Consider the following 22,930-nt stretch of genomic DNA (forward strand, 5'->3'; position numbering starts at 1 on the left):
CCTGGGTCTCCTAACGTGAGTTGGGGATGGGGAGAGGCAGGGATCCAGAATCTAACTGGCGAGGAGAGGGGCGGGACAAAGCGGGGGCAGGCTGGGCAGAGGCAGAGCTGGGACCCAGAGAAAGGTGGCCCATCCCTCACCATTCCTCCCCTCCATGTACTTCCCCCCCTCCCCGCCAGGAAAAGAAGGGGCAGGAGGTACAGAAGGGTCCAGCTGTGGAGATCGCAAAATTGGATAAACTGCTGAACCTGGTGAGAGAAGTGAAAACCAAGACCTGAGCGCTTGGCCTCAGTCTCTGTCCCGTTTTTTTGAACCCAGTACTTGTAACCCCTGACCCTGGTACCCAAGCCCAGCCTTAGTACCCAGTATGTGACCCCACCCTTGATCAGGTCCCAGCATCTACCACCAGCACTCTACTTCAGCCCGGGTCCCAGCACCTCACCCCAGGACTTAGCCCTCAACCATTATCCCGTCCTACTTTGCACAAATAAACCTGTGTCTGGAAGCTCACCGCACACCTTTAATTTTGCTACCGCGGGGCCCTCAGGAAGAGGAGGAAATCTCAGGGTAGAGCCATAGTTCCATTTATTATCCAACAAACAGTGGGAGGACCCGAGGAGGGGCCCAGCCTGGACGTCCTCCCGTTATTGCCATGGATTCCAGTTTGCTTCCCCAACCTCAAGGGCCTGGAGGCAATTGGCCTAGGGAGAGGTGGCCCCAGTCCCTGGCCCTCAGTATGGAGCAGAGTCAAGATGGCCCTGGCCCTAGCACCAACTCATGAACCCCCACCCCAGGCCTGTCTACCAGGGCCACCAGAGCGCCTCATGGAGCCAGACTGGCTAGACTCTGGGCTGCCAGGTCCAGCTCCAGACAGGCTGGACTCTGGGTTCTGGACCCCAGGCTGGCTAGACCCTGGGATCCTGATTCCAGGCTCTGGGTGGGGCAGACTTAGGCCCCAGACTCCAGGCTAGGTGAGGGGCCTTCAGGGCTGCAGCAGGTAACTGCCTTCATGGCTGGGCTTCTGGGGCGGGGGTGCCTTCTCAGGACAGGGGCCAGGGCTGGAGTTGGGACTGGATTCGGAGAGAGAGTCGATGTCCGCAGAGCGGGAATGGCAGGCCCAGCAGAGAATGACCCAGAGCAGCAGCAGCAAGAAGCCTACAAGGCCGTTGCAGACGATGGCAATGAGGGCCCCCTGGGAGATGGCTGCCCCCATGACAGGCAGCACCCTCAGACCAGCACAGACCACGGGGCTGGCTCGATGGCAAGGCCCATGCCGAGGCAGAACTCCAGTATAGCTGGCCTTCCAAAGAGGCTGTCCTGTCCACACTCAGTGATTCCTGGGCAGTGGATGTCCACCTGCAGTCCTGAGCCTGTGGCAGGTAGAGAGCAGAGGAAAGGGTGGTGAGGAGGAAGGGGTAGTGTGAGGCCTAGGAGGAGCGGGGTATAGAAGAGAGTCCTTTCCCACATGTCTGGCTTCCCTGGCAGAGGACTCTGGGTCCCAGCAGATCTAAATACCCCATAGAGCCAACGCCCCCATCCTCAGGCCTGGCTCTGGGCACCTGGATGGCGGTGCAGCCACAGCGGGGAAGCTGGAGCAGACAGCCTACATCTCATTCTCCTTGGAACCAGTGGGCATGGCCTGGCCCTGCCCACCAAGAGTCCAGCTCTCAAAAGCACTGTGTGAGTGGATGAGACTGAGGAAGCCCAAGGCCTTAGAGGATGGGGATTGTGACCAGCATTTGTGTGGCCTGGGCGCCTCCCCCTTCTCAGGACTCCAGCCAGCCAGCCCAGGAGACCTCCAGAGGTGCCAGCTCAGACAGAGGGAACTTTGTGGAGGCCCTGGCACGCATGTGTGGGTCTGTGTATCCAAGGCTGTGTACCTAGGTGTGCCTCTCTGTGGGACTCTCTCTCCCGGTCAGTTGTGTGTGTCTGTGTGTCTGGCTCTTAATCTTCCGTTCCCTTGCCTAGATGTGTGCCCCTCCTCTGCATACCCACCTCTGTGTTTGTCTCCGCGTGTCCCCATCTCTGAGGGGCTGAGTGTGTCTCTTTTCCCTCCCAGTCTATCTCTGTGTACCTCTGTACCGGTCTCTGTGTGTATGGGTCTCTTGTGTCTTTCGGTCTCTCTTTTCTTCCCTGCTGTGGGTCACTCTGTCCCCGTGGACGTGTCTCTCTCCCCTTCTCCGTGGGGTCTGTCTCTGTAGTTCTGTGAGTCTCATGTGTCTCTTTGTGTCTGTCTCTTTCTCCCCGGCTGTGTCTCTATGTCTCCATGTGGGTCTGGGTCTCTTTATCTCTGTCTCTGGTTCTCGACCCCCATGCCCATGGGGGGAGGGCCCCCCTTACCTGAGTTGAGCCCGGTGCGCACCCGCGGGAGGGTCCGGGGCAGCGGGATGCTGGGCGCCGACTGAGCCTCGGGAGCCTGCCGGCGCGGGGCGGGGGGAGGGGGGGGCGGGAGGAGGCGGGCAGGGGCGATGTCCCCTCCCCCGGCCCTCCCCCTCGGCCGCGCAGCCTCCGCCCGCCGCTCCCGCCGCGGCGCGACCGGGGCGGCCTCTGCCGCGGGCGGTCTGCGGCGAGCCGGCACCTCCTCCCCCTGGGGCGGTGCCTCCTCCGCGGCCGCGGCGGCTCGCTAACTCGTTCGGCGGCGTTCGGGCGGCGGCTGCGGCCCGGGCGCGGGGTTCGGCTAGGCTCGGCTGTGTTCGGCTACGTTCGGCTACGTTCGGCTGGGTTCGGCTAGGCTCGGCAGGCAGCAAGAACAGCTGAGAACCTCGCTTCGTGGAAGGCCGGCGGCCGGCCTCCTGTGGGGGGTGGAGCCATCTCCGCGCCGCTGCCGTCATTCAATTGGCTGACTGCGCCAGGCTCCCGGGCGATTGGTCGCGCGCTGGGGTGGGGACTGGCTCGCCCCTTGTGCAGGCGTGGGGCGGGGGCGGGAGGAAGCCTGAAGGGGCTACTAGGTCTTGATCCCTGTGGGGGAAGGGGGTGGGAACCAGGCCCACCTACTTGCGGGGATTTCTTGCACCTTCAACACCTGGAAGAGCTGCACATCCAGCATCTGAGAAAGGCCTCTGTACCCTCATACGTGAGGAGACTGCCCTTCCATAGCTGCCTCTGCCCGCATCATCCTTGGAGGAAGGCCTTGGGGTCCCCACATCTAGGAGGAGACTGAACGTCCGCATCTTGGAAGCCCCCTAGATAACCACTCCCAGCTGGGGGTGGACTCTACATCCCCACTTTAGAGGGTCTGTAGGTGGCTCTACATTCCCTGGCCCCAGGAGGTGTGAGCAGCTCTGCCAACACAGGTTCTTTGGGCGTATTTTTTGAGTTCCTACCCCGTATCGGCCGCGAGTTGGTGCTTTGCTGCGTTGTGGGGGCGCCTAGGATAGACAGTAATGGGGTATTCCGAGAGATCGGTCAGCCATGGTTCGAACAGGACTAGGCATGACTCTCCCTCCTAGAAGCTTCTGACTCTCTCCGTCCCAGAATCTCTCCTGAGAGGAAGATCAGTTTGGGCAGAAGCTGTCAGGTAGGCCTTCCTACCGTACCTTATAGGTCAGTGATTCCTAAGTGTTCTGAACTGCACCCTTTTCTCATTCTACTCTACATATTCTCCATGGATGCGCACGTCCCTAAAGCTATACCATGAAGACTCCTGGTGCTCCCAAATCCAACATTACCCTGGAATTCAAGTGCCTTCCAGACTCAGGGAGGTGTTGATTCCTGGTTCTGCCACTTAACTAACTTTGTGACCTCGGGCAAGTTACCCTCTTTTAGCCTCAGCTTCCTCGTCTGTAAAGTTATTTTAGTAATAGCTACCTCTCAGGGTTATAATTCACCAATTCATTTGTACCCGACCCACCACATTTCAGCAAATGCCAACGGACACAACCCCAAGGACCATATGCCTAAGGGGGCCCCTTCCCTCAATGCCATGAAATTTACATGAGATCCCTATAAATCCAAATGCTATCTTGAAAACAAGAAAGGGAAGGGAAAGATAATCTGAAGGACTGAGTCATGCTTACAGACTGTCTAAAATAAATTTTTGGACCCTACTGAGTTTACCAGAATAGATTAATTTTAGTTCCCCTGCCCCTGTTACCCAGCAGGGTGGGGGCATTGTGAGCAAGATCAAATCCGTTCTAGGAAAGAGAGGAGACATATACTGTTGCACATCTGAGTGTAATGTGAGTGAATTTGTGACCCAGCTGCAGGAGTTCAGATTTTATCCTGCAAACAGTGGGGAGCCACTGAAGAATTTTGAGCAGAGGAGTAAAGGGGATCATATCCAGAAATTAGAGGGATGATTTGGACTGCTGGGTGGAAGGGGAGATTGAAGGCAATTGAGTAATGACAAAGGACTGAAATGATATAGGGGAAGAGGATTGGAGAGAACAAGAGAGCACTGAGGATGTTTGGGAATTACAATTGGCAGAACTTAGACACTTAGACCTACAGGATATGGGGAATAAGAGGGAGCGAAAAGTCTGGGGTAACTTCCAGGTTGGTGACTAGGAATACTGTGATTCCCTTTACTGAGATAGAAAACACGAGAGGGGGGTGTCTCAGCAGGGGCCTGAGGTGATGTGTGGGGGAGGTGGAGGATGAGGAATTCCATTTTAGATATGCTAGATTTGAAGTACCAAGTTGAGATGTCCCATAGACAGTAGGATAAGTAGGTCTGAGGTTCAGGCTGAAGACGCATTTGTGAGTTATCAATAAATGATAGTCAAACCAGAAAAGTGACTTGAGCGGGTTGCCCGTGTGGCTCAGTCAGTTGAGCTTCTGACTCTTGATTTTGTCTCAGGTCATGATCTAGGGTCATCGAGCCCCACGTCTGGCTCTGCGCTGGGCATGGAGCCTGCTTAGGATTCTCTCTTTCCCTCTCACTCTGCCCCTTCCCACCTCTCTCCCTCTCTTAAAAAACAAAAACACAGCATCAGATACTGAAACCTAAAGGCAGGGACGCCTCAGGAATAACTGGGACTAAAGACACACAAGCCATTAGGATCTCTCCAGCGCTCATCTCTGTTACTCTCTGCCAGGCTCCTTCCTTTCCTTCCCTGCCCTGCCCAGCCCTACATCCCCACCACCAGACTAGCTTCTAATGTTTTTCTGGTCCACGTGGTGAAAAACATCACTTCGCACTATCCCAAAGCTTAAAAATATTATTGTCTAGGCATCCAGCAAGACACTAGCTGCTTTTTCTTGGTTGCAGTTTGCAAATTCCTCAGGAAGTGCTCTGATTGGCTCAGCTTAGGTAGATACTTAACTCTGGACCCAATCAGCTGTGGCCAAGGGACGGATGAAGCCCAAATTCCCTAACATGGCTCACATGAAAACCCCATGGACATTGTGGCAGGCGGGGCGGGGGGGGGGGGGTGTCCTAAGAGAAGAGAGAATGCAGAACGGCAGGTGTTCGCTGTAGTCCTCCCCTTGTTTGCCCAACACACACACATTATTTTCCTACATATATATGATTCCAAAAACGTCCTCACCTGCATATTCCAACCATTCCACTATACATATGCCAATAAATTCACCACCTCTCTCATGGAGGGCAGCTCGGTGACACATGTAGCTCCTGCTTCTGGGGATTATATCATAGGACCACTGTTCTTCACATGGAAGTTCTCTGGGTAATGTCTCTTCATGCTCCAGTCAGGTTTCTATAAGGTGTGAATATGGCTACTGATAACCTCATTACCTTTGTTTGAACTGCCTTTGAACTACCTTTAAACCACTACCCCCCTGCCCAAAAATAACCCCAAAACTCCTGATATGTAGAGATGGAAGAAATGAAGAACAAAATAAAAAGAAGGCACTGTAATGTGGTCAGTAATCCAGAGCATCATATATTGTTTGGCCATGAATGACAGTGAGCATGGTGGAACTGGGAAATCTCATGGCATCTGTTTGTTGACTCACTTCTTTGGCTACAGAGTTTCTCAGCCAATCTGGCTGCCCCAGGTTTTGCCCATAAGGATGTGATCCCTCATCCAGTGTTCTGCGAGCATCACTGTGGAGGATTTCTCTGGGGGGCGCTGTAGTGATTAGCACTACACTTTCTGGTGGTGGTTTAGGGATTATCCCGGCATTGAGCAATCACAGATCTCTGCATTTATGAGGATTGGGTGTGGTTTTATTTTCCTCCCAGATGATACAATTCTTTTCAAATCGTAATCAGCTGTCTGTCAGTTTCATCTGGGGGAGATTTCCTTTTGCTAATAACTTATTCATCCTAAAGCACATTTCCCCCCCTAGTTTAAACAACTCTAGGGGCGCCTGGGTGGCTCAGTCAGTTAAGCGTCTGCCTTTGGCTCAGGTTATGATCCCAGGGTCCTGGGATGGAGCCCCTCAGTGAGCTCCCTGCTCGGTGGGGAGCCTGCTTCTCCCTCTCCCTCTGCCGCTCCTCCTGCTTGTGCTCCCTCTCTCTCTCTTTCGCTCTCTGTCAAATAAATAAATAAATAAATAAATAAATAAATAAATAAGATCTTTAAAAAAAATAAACAACTCTGAGATCAGGATACAGTCTTACAATTAATGGGATGTAATAGTTTTTTAGCCTCTTCTAGTACAGTTGACCCTGCCTTGTACAATGCAGGGTTGGGGCACCAAGCCCTTGCACAGTCAAAAATCCATGTATAACTTTTTTAAAAACATTTTTTAAGTTTATTTTTTTTATAGTAATCTCTACACCCAATATGGGGCTTGAATTCATGTCACTGAGGTCGAGTCACATGCATTTTTCACTGAGCCAGTCAGGCGCCCTCCATGTGTAACTTTTGACTCCTCCAGAACTTAACTACTAATAGCCTACTGTTGACCAGAAGCCTTACTGAGAACATAAACCGTTGATTAACACATATTTTGTATATGTATTATACAATGTATTCTTATAATAAAGCTAGAGAAATAAAATGTTATTAAGAAAATCGTAAGAGAAAATACATTTACAGTATTATAAAAAAAAATCCACACATAAATGGACCTGTGCAGTTCAAACCTGTGTTGAGGGTCAACTGTAGTTCATAAAATAAATTGCCTCTTGTAATTGATGGAGCATGAGATTTGTTAAATATAGTAATTTCATCAGAGTTGTTTTTCACAAATAATAGAATCCACCCTGGATAGTTAAAACACAAAAGGGATTTGTTAAAAGATATTATTTAGCTCAGAAGCGTTAGGAGGACTGGGGAAATGAACTTGAGGCTCAGTTTCTAGGAACAACACTCAAACCATACCACACAACCTGATGAGGAAACCACAGCCATTGCCTCTCCAAATACTAAGTACCAAGGGTTTAATTTGACTGCCATCTTTACAAGCTCTGTGGCACTTCTGCAGTAAGAACTCGATATTGCCACCACTGGGAACCCCCCCCCCAAAAGTGGACACTTACACTACCAGCAGTAGCAGAAATTGAAGTCTTTTGTCCAACCTGCTTCCTTCTTACGTCAGTCAGAATTAGGCAGGTAACAATGGTTATAAACAACCCCCAGATCTTACAAAGATGTATTTCTTGCTCATGCTACGGTTCTGGCGCGGGTGGCATGGGTGAAGTAAGGATGAGGAGACTGGTCACTGTGGTCACTCAGTGATCTAGGCTGATGGAGGTTTTACCATCTTATGATGATGCCTCTTTCTTTCTTCCTCTTCAAATTCTTTCTTTCTTCCTCTTCAAATTCTTTCTTTCTTCCTCTTCTAATTCTTTCTTTCCCTTCCTTCCTTTCTCTCTCTCTTTCTCTTCTTTTCTTTCTCTCTTTTTCTTTCTTTCTTTCTTTCTGTCTTTCTTTCTTTCTTTCTTTCTTCTTTCTTTCTTTCTTCTTTCTTTCTTTTTCTTTTTAGACTTTTTAAAAGTAATCTCTACATCCCATGTGTGGGGCTTGAACCTACAACCCCAAGATCAAGAGTCGCATGCTCTGTGGACTGAGCCAGCCAGGCACCCCATGCCACTTTCTTGACAGGCTCCTTCGGCATTTGCTGTGGTGAAGAGAGTGAGGAAAAATGTACGTTGGCGTCCGCTTACATTGCGTCGATCGAAACCAATCTCATGGCCATACCTAACATCGGGAGACAAGAGAAGGGCAGCCCTCCCGGTGCTCAGAAGGAAAGGAGAACCAGGGATATTGAACTCCAGTGCTATTTACCTCACGCGTATTACAGCTCACTTCCAAGTCAAAGTCTCCCGTGGGGGCAAGGAGCGCGTCTGCACACAAGCTGCATCGGGCTCTGCGAAGTTTGGTTCTGACGCCTGCACTAAGGAGACTGGGTTTTAAAATGGGAATTTTCCCATAGAGGAAAGCTATTTAAAAGATGAAGGACGTCTATGAATACAACATATTTCTACTACCATAATCAATACTAGAAATTTGTAGAACCATGCTCTCTGAATCCTCAGGTTTGCCACAAAAATGCAGGACCTGTGTGAGCTCTTGGAGCAATTTCTCTTTTCTAACGCTATGTTTTTCATGGTGCTAAACAGGGCACTTTCAATCCCTCTGACTCTGCCTTCTGGCTTCATGGGAAACCGTAGGCTGGAGTGACAGGGCTAGAAGGCTTTCTTCTTCATCCTGCCCTGGAATGATGCCCTTCTCTCCCCTGCATTCTAATCAATTCACTTTACAATGAGAAGCACCGTCACGTTCGCCTGGCAGGGTAGGAACATCCAAAATGGGTGGTCTGCAAGCAGTTAGGGGGCCAACAGAGTAAGTAGATTGCTTGGGAAAGGAAGTGTGTTTCAGTCTTGACCTCAGACTGCTAGGGGCTAGATCTCCCTGCATCATCATGTTGAATCGCAGAAGCTGAGTTCTTAGCCGTTCTCGAATGTTGACGATGAGAAAACTGAGAGGTCCTAGCAATCAGGATGGTGGGACACAGGGAGAGTCTAAGAAATTGGGAAGCCCTGCTTGTTGTCCCCACCCTGTCTCCCCTCCTTTTTTCTCTCCAGACAAGCTTCCATGCTTCTCCAGCCCATGTAATAAAAAAGCCAGCTTCTGACAATTCTCAGCTTTACAGCTTAAATCCAGGTGTACCCAGCAAGATGTTGGCTCATCTTTTTCAGTTCCAGCTCACCCTGCTCAGTTCCGGGTTCAAAATTCCCAGGGCCTTGCTCTCATCAGGCTGGCTTTGGTCAGATGCCATTCCCCGTATCAGTGATCCATGGCGGGGTAGGGAAGTCATAATCTGCTGGCTCCCATGATAACCATTTGAGTAAAAGGCAGTTCCCACCAGGAGGGTGGGCCCTCCAAACAAAACATAAAGGAGTCCACCACACTAACATTAATGGATGCAGGAAAAAAGATAAATCTGCAAAATAAACAAGGAAGTAGCTGTCACAGAGGTAGAAGGAAAACCAGGAAGGAACCTAGTTTCAGAGAAGCCAAGAAGGGACAAAGGTTCAAGAAAGAGGGAGGGGTCAGCAATCCAGAATGTCAAAGAGAGGTCTAGTAGTTATAGAAAAGGAAACCATTGGACTTAAAGGAAAGGAGGTTGTTGATTATCTTGGCAAGAAGTTGTTCCAGTGGGCAATGGGCAGTGGGCAATGGAGATGGGGTATGTGCTGGCCACCAGATCTGAGTGGTTTGATGAGTAACAAGCTGATACAGTAGAGATGACTCAAGATGATTATTTTAAAAAATCGGGGAAAGGAGGATAGATATGCAAGGATGTGGAACCAGAGGAAGTTTATATTCAATTTCTAAAAAATTTCTTGTCTTTTAGAGATTTTATTTATTTATTTGTCAGAGAGAGCATGCACAGACAGGGGGAGCTGCAGGCAAAGGAAGAAGCAGGCTCCCCGCTGAACAAGGAGCCCCATGCAGGACTCGATCCCAGGACCCTGGGATCATGACCTGAGCCAAAGGCAGCTGCTTAACCTACCGAGCCACCCGGGTGTCCCCTAAAAATTCCTTATGTGTTTCTTACATGGGCATGTTTAACTACTGGTGGAAAAGAACCTGGAGAAAGAATATAATTGATAGCTAGGGTGCCTGGGTGGCTTAGTCAGTTAAGCGGCTGCCTTCGGGTCAGGTTGTGATCTCAGGGTCCTGGGATGGAGCCCCGTGGTGTCGGGCTCCCTACTCGGTGGGGAGTCTGCTGCTCTCTCTCCCTCTGCCCCTCCCCCTGCTTGTGCTCTCTTTCTCAAATAAATAAAATCTTTTTTAAAAAAGAATATAACTGATAGCTATTTTTATTAATACTGTCCATCTCCCCTGGGCTGTGCAGATCCAGGTAGGCAGGGACAGGGATGGAAGTTAAAATCTGGCAGAAAAGAAGGTATGAACCACTTCAACTTTTCCTAGGCCATAATAGCAAGTAGGGCAGAGATAAGAGGTGACTGACCTCAGCATTGGGTGACCCAGGTTGGGCCCCAGGACACAGCCAGGGCCCTGGGATTACACTGCGGTCTGTTCCCAGACAGAGAGGCTTTGTGTGAAGAGCAAAGGATCCCAAGGCTGGAGCCAGGCCTCAGCGGGCGGGGGCAGGGTGAGCACACAGCAGCCATACTCTGGGAGAGCAGCCTTGCCACGACTCTGCTTTGATTTCCTTACCTTGAAACCATACCTACTGCCTCCCCCACTCTCCCACTCACTCCTCAGCATCCCTGCCAAGCTGTCACCTGCTTTCTCAGATCCAGTCCCCCACCTCCCATCACTCCTCAGCCGCTGCCCCCACCTGCTGCTCTCATCATTCCTGGAGCTGGCTCACCAAGGTCACTTTCACCTCCTTGTCACATCCAATGAATGTTTTTTAGTCCTTCTCTTTGTTGACTTCTTGGCAGCAGTTAGACTGTTGATCCCTTTTTGAAACTCCATCTTTCATTGTCTTCCTCGAAGCCACGCTCTCTGGGAACATTTATTGCTCCTCCTAAAACAACTATTGTTTTGTTTATTTTTTAGGGAAGAGGAGGAGGGAGGGGACGTGCAGACAGACAGGGAGAGAGAATCTCAGGCAGGCTCCACGCCCAGCGCAGAGCCAACATGAAGCTTGATCAGTAGATCCCACAGCCCAAGATCATGACCTGAGCCAAAAGCAAGAGTCTGACGCTTAACCAACTGAGCCCCCCAGACACCCCTAAAACAACTATTGTTAATTAAGCCCCTAGACTGTGTCAGAACTTTACATCCATCATAGATATCCCTCACCTGCTTGCAAGACAGGCCCATGGGACAGATGAAGGAACTGGGGCTGAAGGTCATCAAGAGGTTTTTCCTAAGACCCCAGAGCAGCAGTGACAGAGTCCAGATTTAAACCCTGATTTGCTGCATTGCCCTCAATTCCCGCATTCTGTCTCCCTTACCTCCCTGGCCCCTCCTTTCCACTGGGCTGTGCTCTCCGCACCCACTCTTCTCCTCTCCTCTCCTTAAGTGAGGTCCTCCTCTGCGTTATGGCTTCTGTGCCCATTTGATGCTGACGACGCCTAAATGCTGACCCAGCCCTCACTCCTGAGTCGCGGACTGGTGTTTGTTGCTGCCGCTGCTGGTACTAAGAGCTAAGATTTATGGAGTGTTTACAACATGGCAGGCACCGCGCTAATTTCTTTATATACATCATCTCATTAAATCCTTACAACGATCCTATGAGGTACAAGTCTTTCCCATTTTCCACTTAAAGAAACTGAGCTTTAGCGAGATTAACCACCTTGTCCAAGGTCAACAGGGGCCCAGGTTTGTCTGACCGGAATCCATTCTCTTAACTACTGACCTAAGGCCTTCTACCAAGAAGTCCCAACTAGTGCCTCACACTTGACATGTCTAATCTGAGCCCATGTGCCGCTTACTTGCTGTGTGACCAGAGGCAAGTGACCACATGTAGGAGCCATGATTATTATCAGCCTCCCCAAAGCCTGTCCTTCCTCTGCTAACTAGTTCAATACACAGCGCTACAATCTCCCAGTCAGCAGCGCTGTGCACGGCTCCTCCCTCTCCCTTCCCTCTTCACCCCACGTTCATCAAGATTTGGTGACTCTCTGCTCTAAAAAGCACTGTTCTCACCGACCTGGCCCTGGTTTTTCTCTTACCTGCTCTCAGGCCTTCCGCGTCATTCATTCAAAACACCTTTCGGCTACTGAAGCTTCTGCATTTTCTTCCCTCCTTGCTCTCCTCTGCATGGCCTCCAGAGGTGGTCTTTCCCAAACACAAATCTGACCAGGTCTCCCCAGCTCCCAGGGCCCCCGACTCTCAGTAGAAGCCTCCAGACTTCAGCCCCATGCCCTCTGCAGCCCCAGCTCTCAGCTGTCCCACAACTGACTGTGGGAGGGTCCTCACTGTGCCTGCCCTTCCCTCCAGGGCTAAGGGGTGTCCTCTGCCTCTTCATAGTGCCCCCCACACCTGGTATGTGTTTTTCCTGTGACACTGAGCCCAGAGGTGGTGTGTTCAGGTATGTAAAATTGGTAATGTTTCTCTGTTTTATAAAAATGAAATCTAGGTGCTCCTGGGTGGCTCAGTCAGTTAAGCATCTGCTTTTGGCTCAGGTCATGATCCCAGGGTCCTGGGACTGAGCCCCACATCAGGCTCCTTCCTCAGCGGGGAGCCTGCTTCTTCCTCTCCCTCTGCCCCTCTTCTTCTGCCACGCACTCTCACTCTCTCTCAAATAAAATCTTTTTTTTTTTTTTTTAAGATTTCATTCATTTATTCTACAGAGATAGAGACAGCCAGCAAGAGAGGGAACACAAGCAGGGGGAGTGGGAGAGGAAGAAGCAGGCTCATAGCGGAGGAGCCTGATGTGGGGCTCGATCCCAGGACCCCGGGATCACGCCCTGAGCCGAAGGCAGACGCCTAACCGCTGTGCCACCCAGGCGCCCCCGCAAATAAAATCTTTTAAAAAATGAAATCTATGGTTGCACAACAATAAATAACAATATAATTAATACCTCAGGGGCACCTGGGTGGCTCAGTTGGTTGAGCATCTGACACTTGATTTTGGCTCAGGTCACCATCTCGGGGTCCTGGGGTTGAGCCCCACACTGGGCTCTGAGTTCAGCAGAGAGTCTGCTTAAAGATTCTCTCTCTCTCCCTCTGTTCCCCCTGCCGCCCACCCTGTCCCTGCTCGCATGCCCATGCGTCCTCTCTCTCTCTCTCTAAAGTAAATGGATAGATCTTTTAAAAATATGTATACATAATTAATACCACAAAACCATACACTTAGAAATGGTTACAATGGTAAAACAAAGAAAAGCTAAATTTAACTCCTTTCCTAGGTCTTTGCTTCTGGAGCTAGTAGTAAGCTCGTCTTGGGAGAAACTCCTCACCCCTTCCTCCCCAACTGTGCAAAGGTCCTGGGCATGTTATGTTGTGATTCACATGGTCTCTGCTGAGATGTCCAGTTTGGGAGCTCAGTATCCAGGGTCCTGCCTTCCCAAGCTCACCCTGCCCCGCACTCGTAGGGCATCGTTAGTGAGTGTATGTGGGCCCCACCTGCTCACGCAAACACAGATCCCCTCTTCACTTGGGGGTACTCTCTGGATCGCTTTACCCCCTCTCCTTAGCATAATCCCCAAGAGACAGGGAGAAAAAAGGCCCAGCCTTCTGCCTGAGACAGGAAAGGGAACAATGTACTGGAACAAAACTCATTAACATCTCAATAAGTTATCCCTGCATACCCACTCCTGCCTCAGGCCATCAAATCCCTTGGGGGCAGAAATCAGACACACTGATACAAGATACACCACCCACAAAGCAGAGGCGCGCACACACACAAGCAAAGACACATATGAACGGAAATCCTAAGCCTACCCGGACCACAGGCGTGCGCAGGAAAACAGCCATCTGGTCACGCGTGTCTCTCGCTCGCTACACACATTCCACATATCCAGGAAATACAAACAAAGAGGTTGGCCGGGCTCTGTAACATACATGCGTACACACACACACACACACACACACACACACGAAAGTAAACCTGTGGACAGACTCACAACAGGTGTGTGTTTTGGACCAAGGACTAAGGAAGGAAGTCTGAGATAAAGACACAGCTTGGTTTTCTAGAGCCTGAAAGAATCTGTGTATGTGGAGGACAGGCTGATGGGAGAGAGAGTCAGATAGTAGCAGGGAAGGGAGAGATCCTAACCCCAGGGAAATAGAGTAGTGGTTAGTTACATGGTACCAACTACTCACCTAGCCCTCATTTATTTGTTAGCTTAATAGTTACCCAGCTGGGGCTCCAGTGGGCCAGGTAGCAGAGGCCTGAGTCCTGCCGTCGGCACCTGTGCCCAGCCTGGAAGGGAGACCTATCCATGAGCAACCGTAACCCCAAGTGGGGAGCGCTGTGAGGGGGGTGCATATCCCATCTCTGGGCAGCAGCAGAAGGCAGGCCATGTCAGGGAAACTTGAATCAAATATCGAACCAGCGGGAGCTGGGGGTGAAAGGGATGGGTGGGGAGGCCAAGGGAACAGCGCACAGGAAGGTGTATCCATTTCCTGTTGCTGTTCTAATCAATTCCCATAAACGTAGTGGCTTCAAGCAACACAGATTTATTCTCTTACAGTCTGAGGGTCAGAGGTCTGAAACCAGTTTCATTGGGTTAAAGTCAAGGTGTGGGCAGGGCCGGTTCCTTCTGAGGCTCTGAGACGAGAATCAATTGCCTTTTCAGCTTCTAGTGGCTGCCTGTATTTGTTGGCTTGTAGACCCCTCCCTCGTCTTCCAGTTTCCTGTTCATCATCCCATCACCTCGTCTTTAACTCTAACTCCTGCCTCTTTCCTATTAGGATGGTTGTGATTACACTGGGACCACCTGATAATCCAGGGTAATCTTCCCGTCTCAAGAGCCTTAACTTAATCACAGCTGCAAAATCCCTTTGCCATATAAGCACACTCACAGGTTCTGGGAATTAGGATGTGGACGTATTTGGAGGCCATTATGAAGCCTCCCACATATTATCTCACAATCTTCAAAACTTCCTCTAATAGGAATCTTGTTGTCCCCACGTTGAAGATGAGGAATCTGAGGTTCAGAGAGGTTAAGTGATTTACCTTAAAACAAAAGAAATAGATAGATAGATGGTCTTTTTAAAAAATAGACTGAAAAAAGATACATGCTTGTTACTTAAAAATTATAAGCCATACAAAAAAATACAAAGAAAAATGCAACATATCACTGAAAGTCTCACCACCCAGAAAGGGTCAGTATTAACATTTGGTGAGCACAGGGCATTGGGGGGGAGGCAGGGAGTGAAGAGAAAGGTATGTAAAAAGAGTCAGAGAGGTAGAAAAATTTTACAAGAATGGGACACACTACAGAAGCTATTTTTTAAACAAAATATACAAAACATACTTTTACTTGAATTTAACTGAGGGAAAAGCACTCAAGTGAAAACGAAGGAATGCTGAACTGCAGCTAAATATTTCTTCACCTCAAAAAATATTCATTCCTAAAAGACCCCTCTCAAGAACAATATTGATTAAGAGGTTGGAGTAGGATTTGTATCATTACGTGTCCGTTTTATAAGCCATTAGTTGCTCGCAACTATGAAGGAAAATGCGAGTAGTCCTTCTGCTCTCCTTCCTACCCCTTCTCTCCAGATTATGTTGCCAATGTTGTTCTAACTTTATAAGGATTTGTATTTACATTCTGTTCTGCAACTAAAATTCCCAGTTTATTCTTAACCTAAAGGGAATTACCGTTCACCACCAGTCCTTTTACCACGACTCTCCCTTCCTCAGCTCCTGATTTTTTTTTTTTTTAAGATTTTATTTATTTATTCGACAGAGATAGAGACAGCCAGCGAGAGAGGGAACACAAGCAGGGGGAGTGGGAGAGGAAGAAGCAGGCTCATAGCAGAAGAGCCTGATGTGGGACTCGATCCCATCACGCCAGGATCACGCCCTGAGCTGAAGGCAGACGCTCAACCGCTGTGCCACCCAGGCGCCCCTCAGCTCCTGATTTTGACTAACCTCTTGGCTGACTGGATTTTGTCACTGTGTTGTTTTTTTTTTTTTTCCAGAAGTGCTCATGGATTCTCTATCCCCAAATTCATGATTGAGATCACCCGCGTTGTTGGTTAGGCTTTGGGGTAATACTTTTGTACCCTCAGAACTTCATAGATATTGCTTCATCACTTTGGGTTGTGGAATGTTGGAGAACATCTAAGATCAGACTGAATTTGTCCCCATACGTGACTTGCTCCCTCTGCCTGGGTTCCCGAAGTATTCTTATTTTATGTTGAAAGTTTAGGGGCGCCTGGGTGGCACAGCGGTTAAGCGTCTGCCTTCGGCTCAGGGCGTGATCCCGGCGTTATGGGATCGAGCCCCACATCAGGCTCCTCCGCTATGAGCCTGCTTCTTCCTCTCCCACTCCCCCTGCTTGTGTTCCCTCTCTCGCTGGCTGTCTCTATCTCTGTCAAATAAATAAATAAAATCTTTAAAAAAAAAAAAAAAAAAGAAAGTTTAGTAACTAAATCAGTGTGTCTTAACATCCATTATTCTGGATCCATTCTGCTGGCATAGGGTTTCACTTTCCATCTGGATATTCAGTTCTTTCTTAATTTCAGGGAAAGTTTTTCTGTATGTCGCACCTTAGTATCTTTTTCTGTTCCGTTTTGGAATCTTTACATTAGGGCGGCCAACAATCATGCTTATGGTAGCTTGCCTTTGTCCTATTAACTTCACTCTAATTGCTTTAATATCTTTATCTTTTCTCATCATATTTATTTTCAGGATCTCAGAGCCTTTCCTACTAATTACTTTTTCAGCCGTATCTATTCTGTGTCGTTACCGCTGGTCTGTTGTATCTGTAATGGTATTGTTTTGGTCCTTTACTATTTTTCCTTAGTTCTGTAATCTCCCTTTTCATTTCATTCTGTTGTTTTATCATCTTGTCTTTGAATTCTTGTTCTCTGGATATCATGCTATTATTAAGGCCTTCTGTAACAGGAAGAACTTGCCAGGAATTTTTTATTCCTTTGGTTATTTTCTTCTAGATTGGGTTCTTCCTTTATTTTTTGCATCCCGTCTTCCTTGTTCTTTTCCCATCCCTCCCTCCCTCCCTTCCCATTTTCCCTCTTTACTTCCTTCCTACCTATGTTGTGGCTGTGACCCGAAGGCCTAAGGGCCATGCCATTATCTTTCCACTTAACAACTATCTACCATGGCTCACGGTTAGCAGACCTCTCCTTGCTCTGGAGTGTAGGTCCTTGAGCCCCTTCCCATCTGGACCAACTTATCCACCCCAGAGAGCTGTGGTTTGAAAGGTGGCTATTGCTTTCAAACTCACCCACCCCGTTTCTGTGCCCTGAGCGCGGTTTGGCTGGGGCTACCTGCTGACTTTGATGAGGCCGTGGTGCTGTGTCTCCTTTGAGGCCCTCTTGGAGATCTTGTTCCAGCCGGGAGGTGGGGCATATCCCATTCTGGAGACTTTGGCTCCCCAACCTCACCCCCATATCCTGGAGGTTGCCAAGCCATGGCAGCTCTTCTTGCCTCTCCTGAGGTCTCACGGAGGAACACACGGGCTTCTGCTTACAAAGGCTTTTCCCTAGAGTTTTCCTGGCTACCTACTCAGGCAACAATCCATTTTCCTCAGATTACAGGATGTTAGTGAAAATGGTTGGTATTTTGACTCATCTTTTCTCAATGCTCCTTTTGCGCATGGGGTTAAGAGATACCACTCACTCGTGGCACCATTATCTTCTGTTACTTTCCTTGGCTATCACATTTTAAGGTTTATAAAAAGAATTTGCATGTTTGGTTGGACTTGAGTTTGTAGCAGCATTTTTGTTTTGGTTTGGGCTTTTGTTCCTTTTGTTAGTGGGGGGTAGGATGGAGTAGAGTGACTATGTGATGGCTTCACTTTGCCTCCTAACCCAGAGATCCCACCCTTGCCTTGTCCATACTTTTCCGCTCAGATCCCTCCTTTGGGCAAGAACCTAGCAGGCCCTAGCACTTTCAAATCCCTGGAGTGAAATAGAGGCCCATAGGACTAGGCCTTAGTACAAAGTGGGTGTTCAGTCCGTGGTAGAGGAATGAGCAGGGGGCAGCATCAGAGGGACCTCCAATGCTTCACAAGAGGAGGCACAGCGTGATCCAAGACATGAAAGTAGGACAGATAGGAACAATGACTGGGGAACGGGTTGTGGGGAGGGGGGCAGGGGTGGTATCTAGCTGGAGGAATGCCAGCTGCAGGGGGCAGGAGGAGAGAAGCTGGAGAGTAGGGCAGGCAGGGCCTAGGCATGCAGTCTGGTCTGGGGGCTGCACCTGTGTGTGACGAAAGCACTTAGCTCTTGGACTCTCGGGAAATATATACAGAGAGCGAGGGTAGGTACAAGCAGGGAAGCCCAGTTCCTGTCTCTCCTCATCTCAGCCCCTCCCAAGGAAACTTCTCATTTATACTGCCTCCCTGTTCTTGTGTCCCCAGGGTGCTCTTGTTCTCTTCCCTATAGCCACGGGTAAGGCCTCAGCCACGGACACACTAGACACCCTCTCCATCACAGGCTACACGCTAACGTACCACAGGTGTGCCCCTGGTCACCTAGTAACACAAAACCATAACTGAGTGCCTGTAGCGCATCACCACACACTTGCAGGTGACGGCCCAGTGACACATGATACTGAAGGTACACTTTGCACACAGCTCCGCACTGTCTGGCTCTCCCCTCTCTGGGGCCTTTGCCTCTGATTCTCCTGAGAGCTTGCTCTGCCCCCTGGTGGCCACTCCCCTAGCCACTGCCCTTCTGGAAGGACCCTAATTATCCACTCCCTTGAAGGCCTGGTTCCTACCCAAAGAAGCTTCCAGCCTTAAAGAGCCTCTCCCCCTCACACTGGCACTGTCAAACCAAGCCCCCTCAGGTCCACTCGCCCACAGATCGACTCTCCCATCAGACTGGCACTGTAAGGCAAGGCCTTCTCAAAGAGGGTGACCGACAGTCCCAGTTTGCCTGGGACTGAGGGATTTCCCAGGACTTGAGATATTGAGTGCTAAAACTGAGAGAGTCCCAGGCAAACTAGGACTGGTTGGTGATCCTGTTCTCAGACCTGTGTGTCTTCAGAGCGGTCTCTCCTCAGACTGAACCCTTCAGAAGCTTTCTCGATTAGTCTACCCCTCAGATTGGCCCTTCTAACAGATCTCTATAGGAGCATGTCCCAGACCAGCCTCCCCTCAGACTAATCCTGTCACACTGGCCCACTCAGCTTCAAGTTAGCCCTTCCCCACTGGAGTACTTCTGTCAGAAAAGTTCTCCTCCAGCCTCTCCTCATGCTGGCTCCATCAGTCTCCCCTCCTCAGACCTCCTTCCTCTCTGCTCTCCTCTGAGGAGAGGGGGGGTGTGAGGATTACACCCCAATCTTTTCTGCCCCCAAGCACTCCATTCTTTCCATGGAAATGAACTTCCCCAGAGTCCCAGTCTAGGGAGTTAATGAGCTCACCCACTGGCTCTGGGGAATTCACAGGGCCAGAGGCTGCCCCAGAGGGATTCCTGCCTACTGTCTCCCAACCACCTTCCTCCTGGCTGGCTGCTGGAAGGCAGATGTGGGGTGTGTGGGGCGATCAGCCGCCTGCCCCAAACAGGAATGAAGGGCAGGCAGGTGGCCGAGAGGGGGCAGCAGAACCCAGGACAGTTCCCAGCTCAGGCCAAAGAGGCACAGTGGCCACAGGCTGGGGTGTGGACCAGGGCAGAAACACAAAGAGGCAGGCAAAAAGAGGGGAGGGCTGACAGAGTCAGTGAAGAGGAACAGAGACACAGAGATGTGGTGGAGATCCATGTGGAGCCAGAGAAACACAGAGACTGCGATGTGGACAGATACACAAGAGACAGGGAGGAAGACAGAAAAGGGCAGACTGAGAGACAGGGAGGAGACAGAGAGAGACAGACTGGGATGGAGACAGAGACAGGAGTTAGAGACATACATGGAGGAGACAGGATAGAGACACACACAGGATAGGAATCAGGACAAAGGCATGTTCGGAGATAGGAATGGGACAGAGACTGATGGAAACGGGTTCGGTGAGAAGAGGATAGGGGCAGAGACAAATCAGCCTCATAAGAATGGAGCACAGAGGAAGGTCCCCATCTCCAGTGCCCCTTGGGGAAGCAAAGAGAACTAGTGAGCTGAAAGGCTGAGCTGCCATACACATTGGGCCTGGGATCCAAGCCTCCCCTGGCAGCCCCCTCAGCAGTTTTAATTCTCTGGGATCTGATTAAGCTTTAAGAATTGATGTCTATACTTACCCCAGCTCCCCAGAACCACCATGGGAAATAATGACAGTGGAGGGCAATACTTGGAGGCAGCAGCAGACAGCACTCTTAAGACCCTCCAAAGCGAGCAGCCTCTGAGGTTGAGGGCCAAGACTCCCAAAAAGGAATGACCATCCCCAGGCCCAGGCCTGTCAGAGGCAATGACACTGACCCTCCAGCCACCTTGGCACTTAGGACAGGGCTGGGTCTCTCTCTTGAGATTGGGGGCAGGGAGATGCCTCAGTCCTCTCCGTTGGCCTCTGAGGCACCAGCAGCCCCCCTCCCCTCTTTCTCCTCCCCAGACCCTACATAATTGCTTTCCCATGTTGCTAATGGAGGCCAGATTGCTGATGCCCAAGCCCTGGGTGGGCGGTGGGTGGGTCAGGGCTGACCAAGGCTCTCAAGGCAGGAAGGCAGCACAGGCCAGAGACCTCTGAACTTTAGCCCCACTACCACAAGGACAGGGAAGGGGGGAGGCCCAGACCCATCCCAGGAATACAACGTCCTTGGCAAGAGCTGGTGCCCCCTGCCCCCTCCACCCCTGCTGAACCTGGAATACAGGTTCAGGCTCAGCCTACATCTCACGGAAACCAGACAAACAAGCAAATCAGGGGTCCAGGGTACAGAGGGAGGTCCATAGCCATTTCTCAGTATGCCCATCCTGGGAGCCTCTTCCTGGAATGAGGAGTCATGCGTTCCCACAGCTGAGGCTACTCAGCTTGAAAAGCCACAGGCCCCACTACCCTGACATCAGGCCTTTGTTTTCCATGAGATCTCCCAGCTGGAACACCCCCTCTCCTCCCGTAGTGCCTGGCCTGGAAGAGAGCCAGCCACCTTCACTCTGAGCCCCTCACCCAGCCCCAAACCCTGTCCGGGCCTAACTTATCAGTGCTTGAGGCACCATGGATCCCTCCTCGCAGGGGCACGATCTCAGGCAGGCCTGGTGAGACGAGCAAGGAATGTCCATTTTCTGACCCTGGTCTGAAGAAAAGGGCTTGAATTGGGGTGTGCGTGCGTGTGTGTGCGTGCGTGCATAATACCACGGGATGAGAGGCTTAGTGCAGGTGTGGCACCCAGCAGCTGCTGTGGGGAGTTTGCGCACAAGTCTGTATTCATGCCTCTGACTCCCCTCTCTCTCGTCTGGCCACCCAGAGCAAGGCCAAGCCTGGCTCCCCAGGATGCGGCTCCGGTCTAATCCTTTGCTCCCACCCCCAGGCCAGAGGTACCTGCCAACGTGGCCCCGGCCCTAGGCATCCTCCGCTAAGGGGCTGCAGTGGCTTCTACAAGGGGGCTGGACCCGAGCAGGCATGGGGCAGCCAGTGAGGAGAAACCAAAGGGACCTCGGAATCCCAGTTTGAGGACTGGAAGGGTACAGTCAGGGTACAGAACAGGACCAAAGATGGGGCACCCTGTAAAACCAAAGCCTGCTCCTCTCCTGCTCACACTGAGTCTTAACTGTGATCTAACCCTAGGGTACATCTTGTACCCACATTTCCAGTCCTGAAGCACAGGTCCAGTCCCTAGTCCCATTCCAAGTGGCCTCCTTCAGACAGCCTCCCGCCCTGCCCGGGCCAGTATGCTCTGCACTCAGCCTTGCAGCCTAGCTGAGCCCCAGGCCTGACCTGCTAGAGCCCCTGAATCGGGTCTGCATGACAGGGATGACCACTCCCCCGGCCCAATGATGAAGTCTGGCCTCTTCACAGTCTTGCAGCTCTGCCCCTATGGCTAAAACCTAGGCTTTCTTGGAAGGCAGCTCTGGAGATGACCCTTGAGAGGCCTTTCCCCTGTCAGGATTCAGCAGCCTCCAGGACTGACTGGATATCCCCATGTGGGACCTGCCTCACTGGGACCCCTCATTCCCCACAACTCTGCCCCTGGTCTCCAGGGAGCCTTATCCCCGAAGTAGCAGAAAGCCCCAGCCCCAGACACATGTGCCTGAGAGCTGTCCTGCCTCTCCCCATCTATATGGAGAGAGGTGACTCTCTCCAAGTAGAATTTCTTCCATCCTCCAGGCCTAGAAGGGGAGGGATCCTTGGAAGGAGGATACCCTCCCAAAGTGGGTCTGTTCCAAGGACTCATGAAATGGTGACGTTTAATGAGAACCCCCCGCCCTCCCACCCCTGTATATACATCTATAAAAAATTCAAATACAGCAAGTTACCATTGAGTCAGACTAGAAGGGACCGACAGGGCATTAAATACTGTGGGGTGGGAGCAGGGAAAGGGGAGGGTCGTACAAAACGGGCACAGGTGGGGGAGTGAAAAGTGTGGGCACTGGGGGGAGGGGGATGGCTGGGCCCCCCCAGCGTCAGGAGCTTATAATCTGATGGTGGCAACAGAGACCCTGGGACAGACAGGAGGCTGGGGCAGGAGGAGAAATTATGGATGTGAGGGGCTCCCCTCAGACCCCCCCTAGGGCTCCTGGGAGTCGCTGGCATTGGAGGGTCCAGCCCAAGGGGCCAGGGTGGGGGTGGGGGGTCTTTGGTGGGTGGGTTGGCTGCAGGGTCCTCCACTCCTGAGGGAGGGAGGAGGGCCAGTGCGGTGTGGCAGGGCTAGGGGGCGGCAAGCCCGGGCCTGCCGGGGTCTCTACAAATTATGTTTGAAGAGAATGCAGAAGGTCCTCCTGCCCGTGTGCAAAATAGAAACTGGGGTCTGCGGGCTCAGCTCCGGCCTCCTGCTCCTCTGCAGGTGCGCTGGCGTGTCCTCACGGGATGCCGGGCTCTGGGGAAACAGGGCAGGGGCTGTGAGGGATGAGGGTGGGATGCGGGTCCCCT

General features: G+C 51.0%; 3 protein-coding genes across 5 annotated transcripts in view; 1 reads left to right on the top strand and 2 right to left on the bottom strand.

Moving 5' to 3' along the window:
- DNAI1 (dynein axonemal intermediate chain 1) overlaps positions 1-502 on the top strand; it is a 58,400-nt gene extending 57,898 nt beyond the window's left edge. The window contains exon 20 of the mRNA XM_057313528.1: positions 180-502. Coding sequence (XP_057169511.1) covers positions 180-278 — 99 coding nt within the window. The 3' untranslated portion in view covers positions 279-502. The remainder of the gene's footprint in view (positions 1-179) is intronic.
- A 51-nt stretch (positions 503-553) lies between these two features.
- On the bottom strand, positions 554-2,427 carry ENHO (energy homeostasis associated). The gene is made up of 2 exons (XM_026506344.4): positions 2,341-2,427; positions 554-1,370 (listed from the first exon to the last, which is right to left on the bottom strand). Exon 2 carries the CDS (start codon positions 1,211-1,213, stop codon positions 983-985), a length of 231 nt encoding a protein of 76 aa, XP_026362129.1. The 5' UTR covers positions 1,214-1,370; positions 2,341-2,427; the 3' UTR covers positions 554-982.
- Positions 2,428-22,231: 19,804 nt separating this feature from the next.
- Positions 22,232-22,930, bottom strand: part of CNTFR (ciliary neurotrophic factor receptor) — a 41,669-nt gene continuing 40,970 nt past the window's right edge. For all 3 annotated transcript variants that reach the window (XM_026506340.4, XM_026506341.4, XM_026506339.4), the window contains exon 10: positions 22,232-22,877. In XM_026506340.4, the coding sequence (XP_026362125.1) occupies position 22,877 (1 nt within the window). In that variant the 3' untranslated portion in view covers positions 22,232-22,876. The remainder of the gene's footprint in view (positions 22,878-22,930) is intronic.

Source organism: Ursus arctos, unplaced genomic scaffold, assembly GCF_023065955.2.
Source record: "Ursus arctos isolate Adak ecotype North America unplaced genomic scaffold, UrsArc2.0 scaffold_18, whole genome shotgun sequence".
NCBI lineage: Eukaryota > Metazoa > Chordata > Mammalia > Carnivora > Ursidae > Ursus > Ursus arctos.

Bases quoted from the DNA above. Each gene is read 5' to 3' on its own strand.
- ENHO (XM_026506344.4), bottom strand. From the start codon at position 1,213: ATGGGGGCAGCCATCTCCCAGGGGGCCCTCATTGCCATCGTCTGCAAC.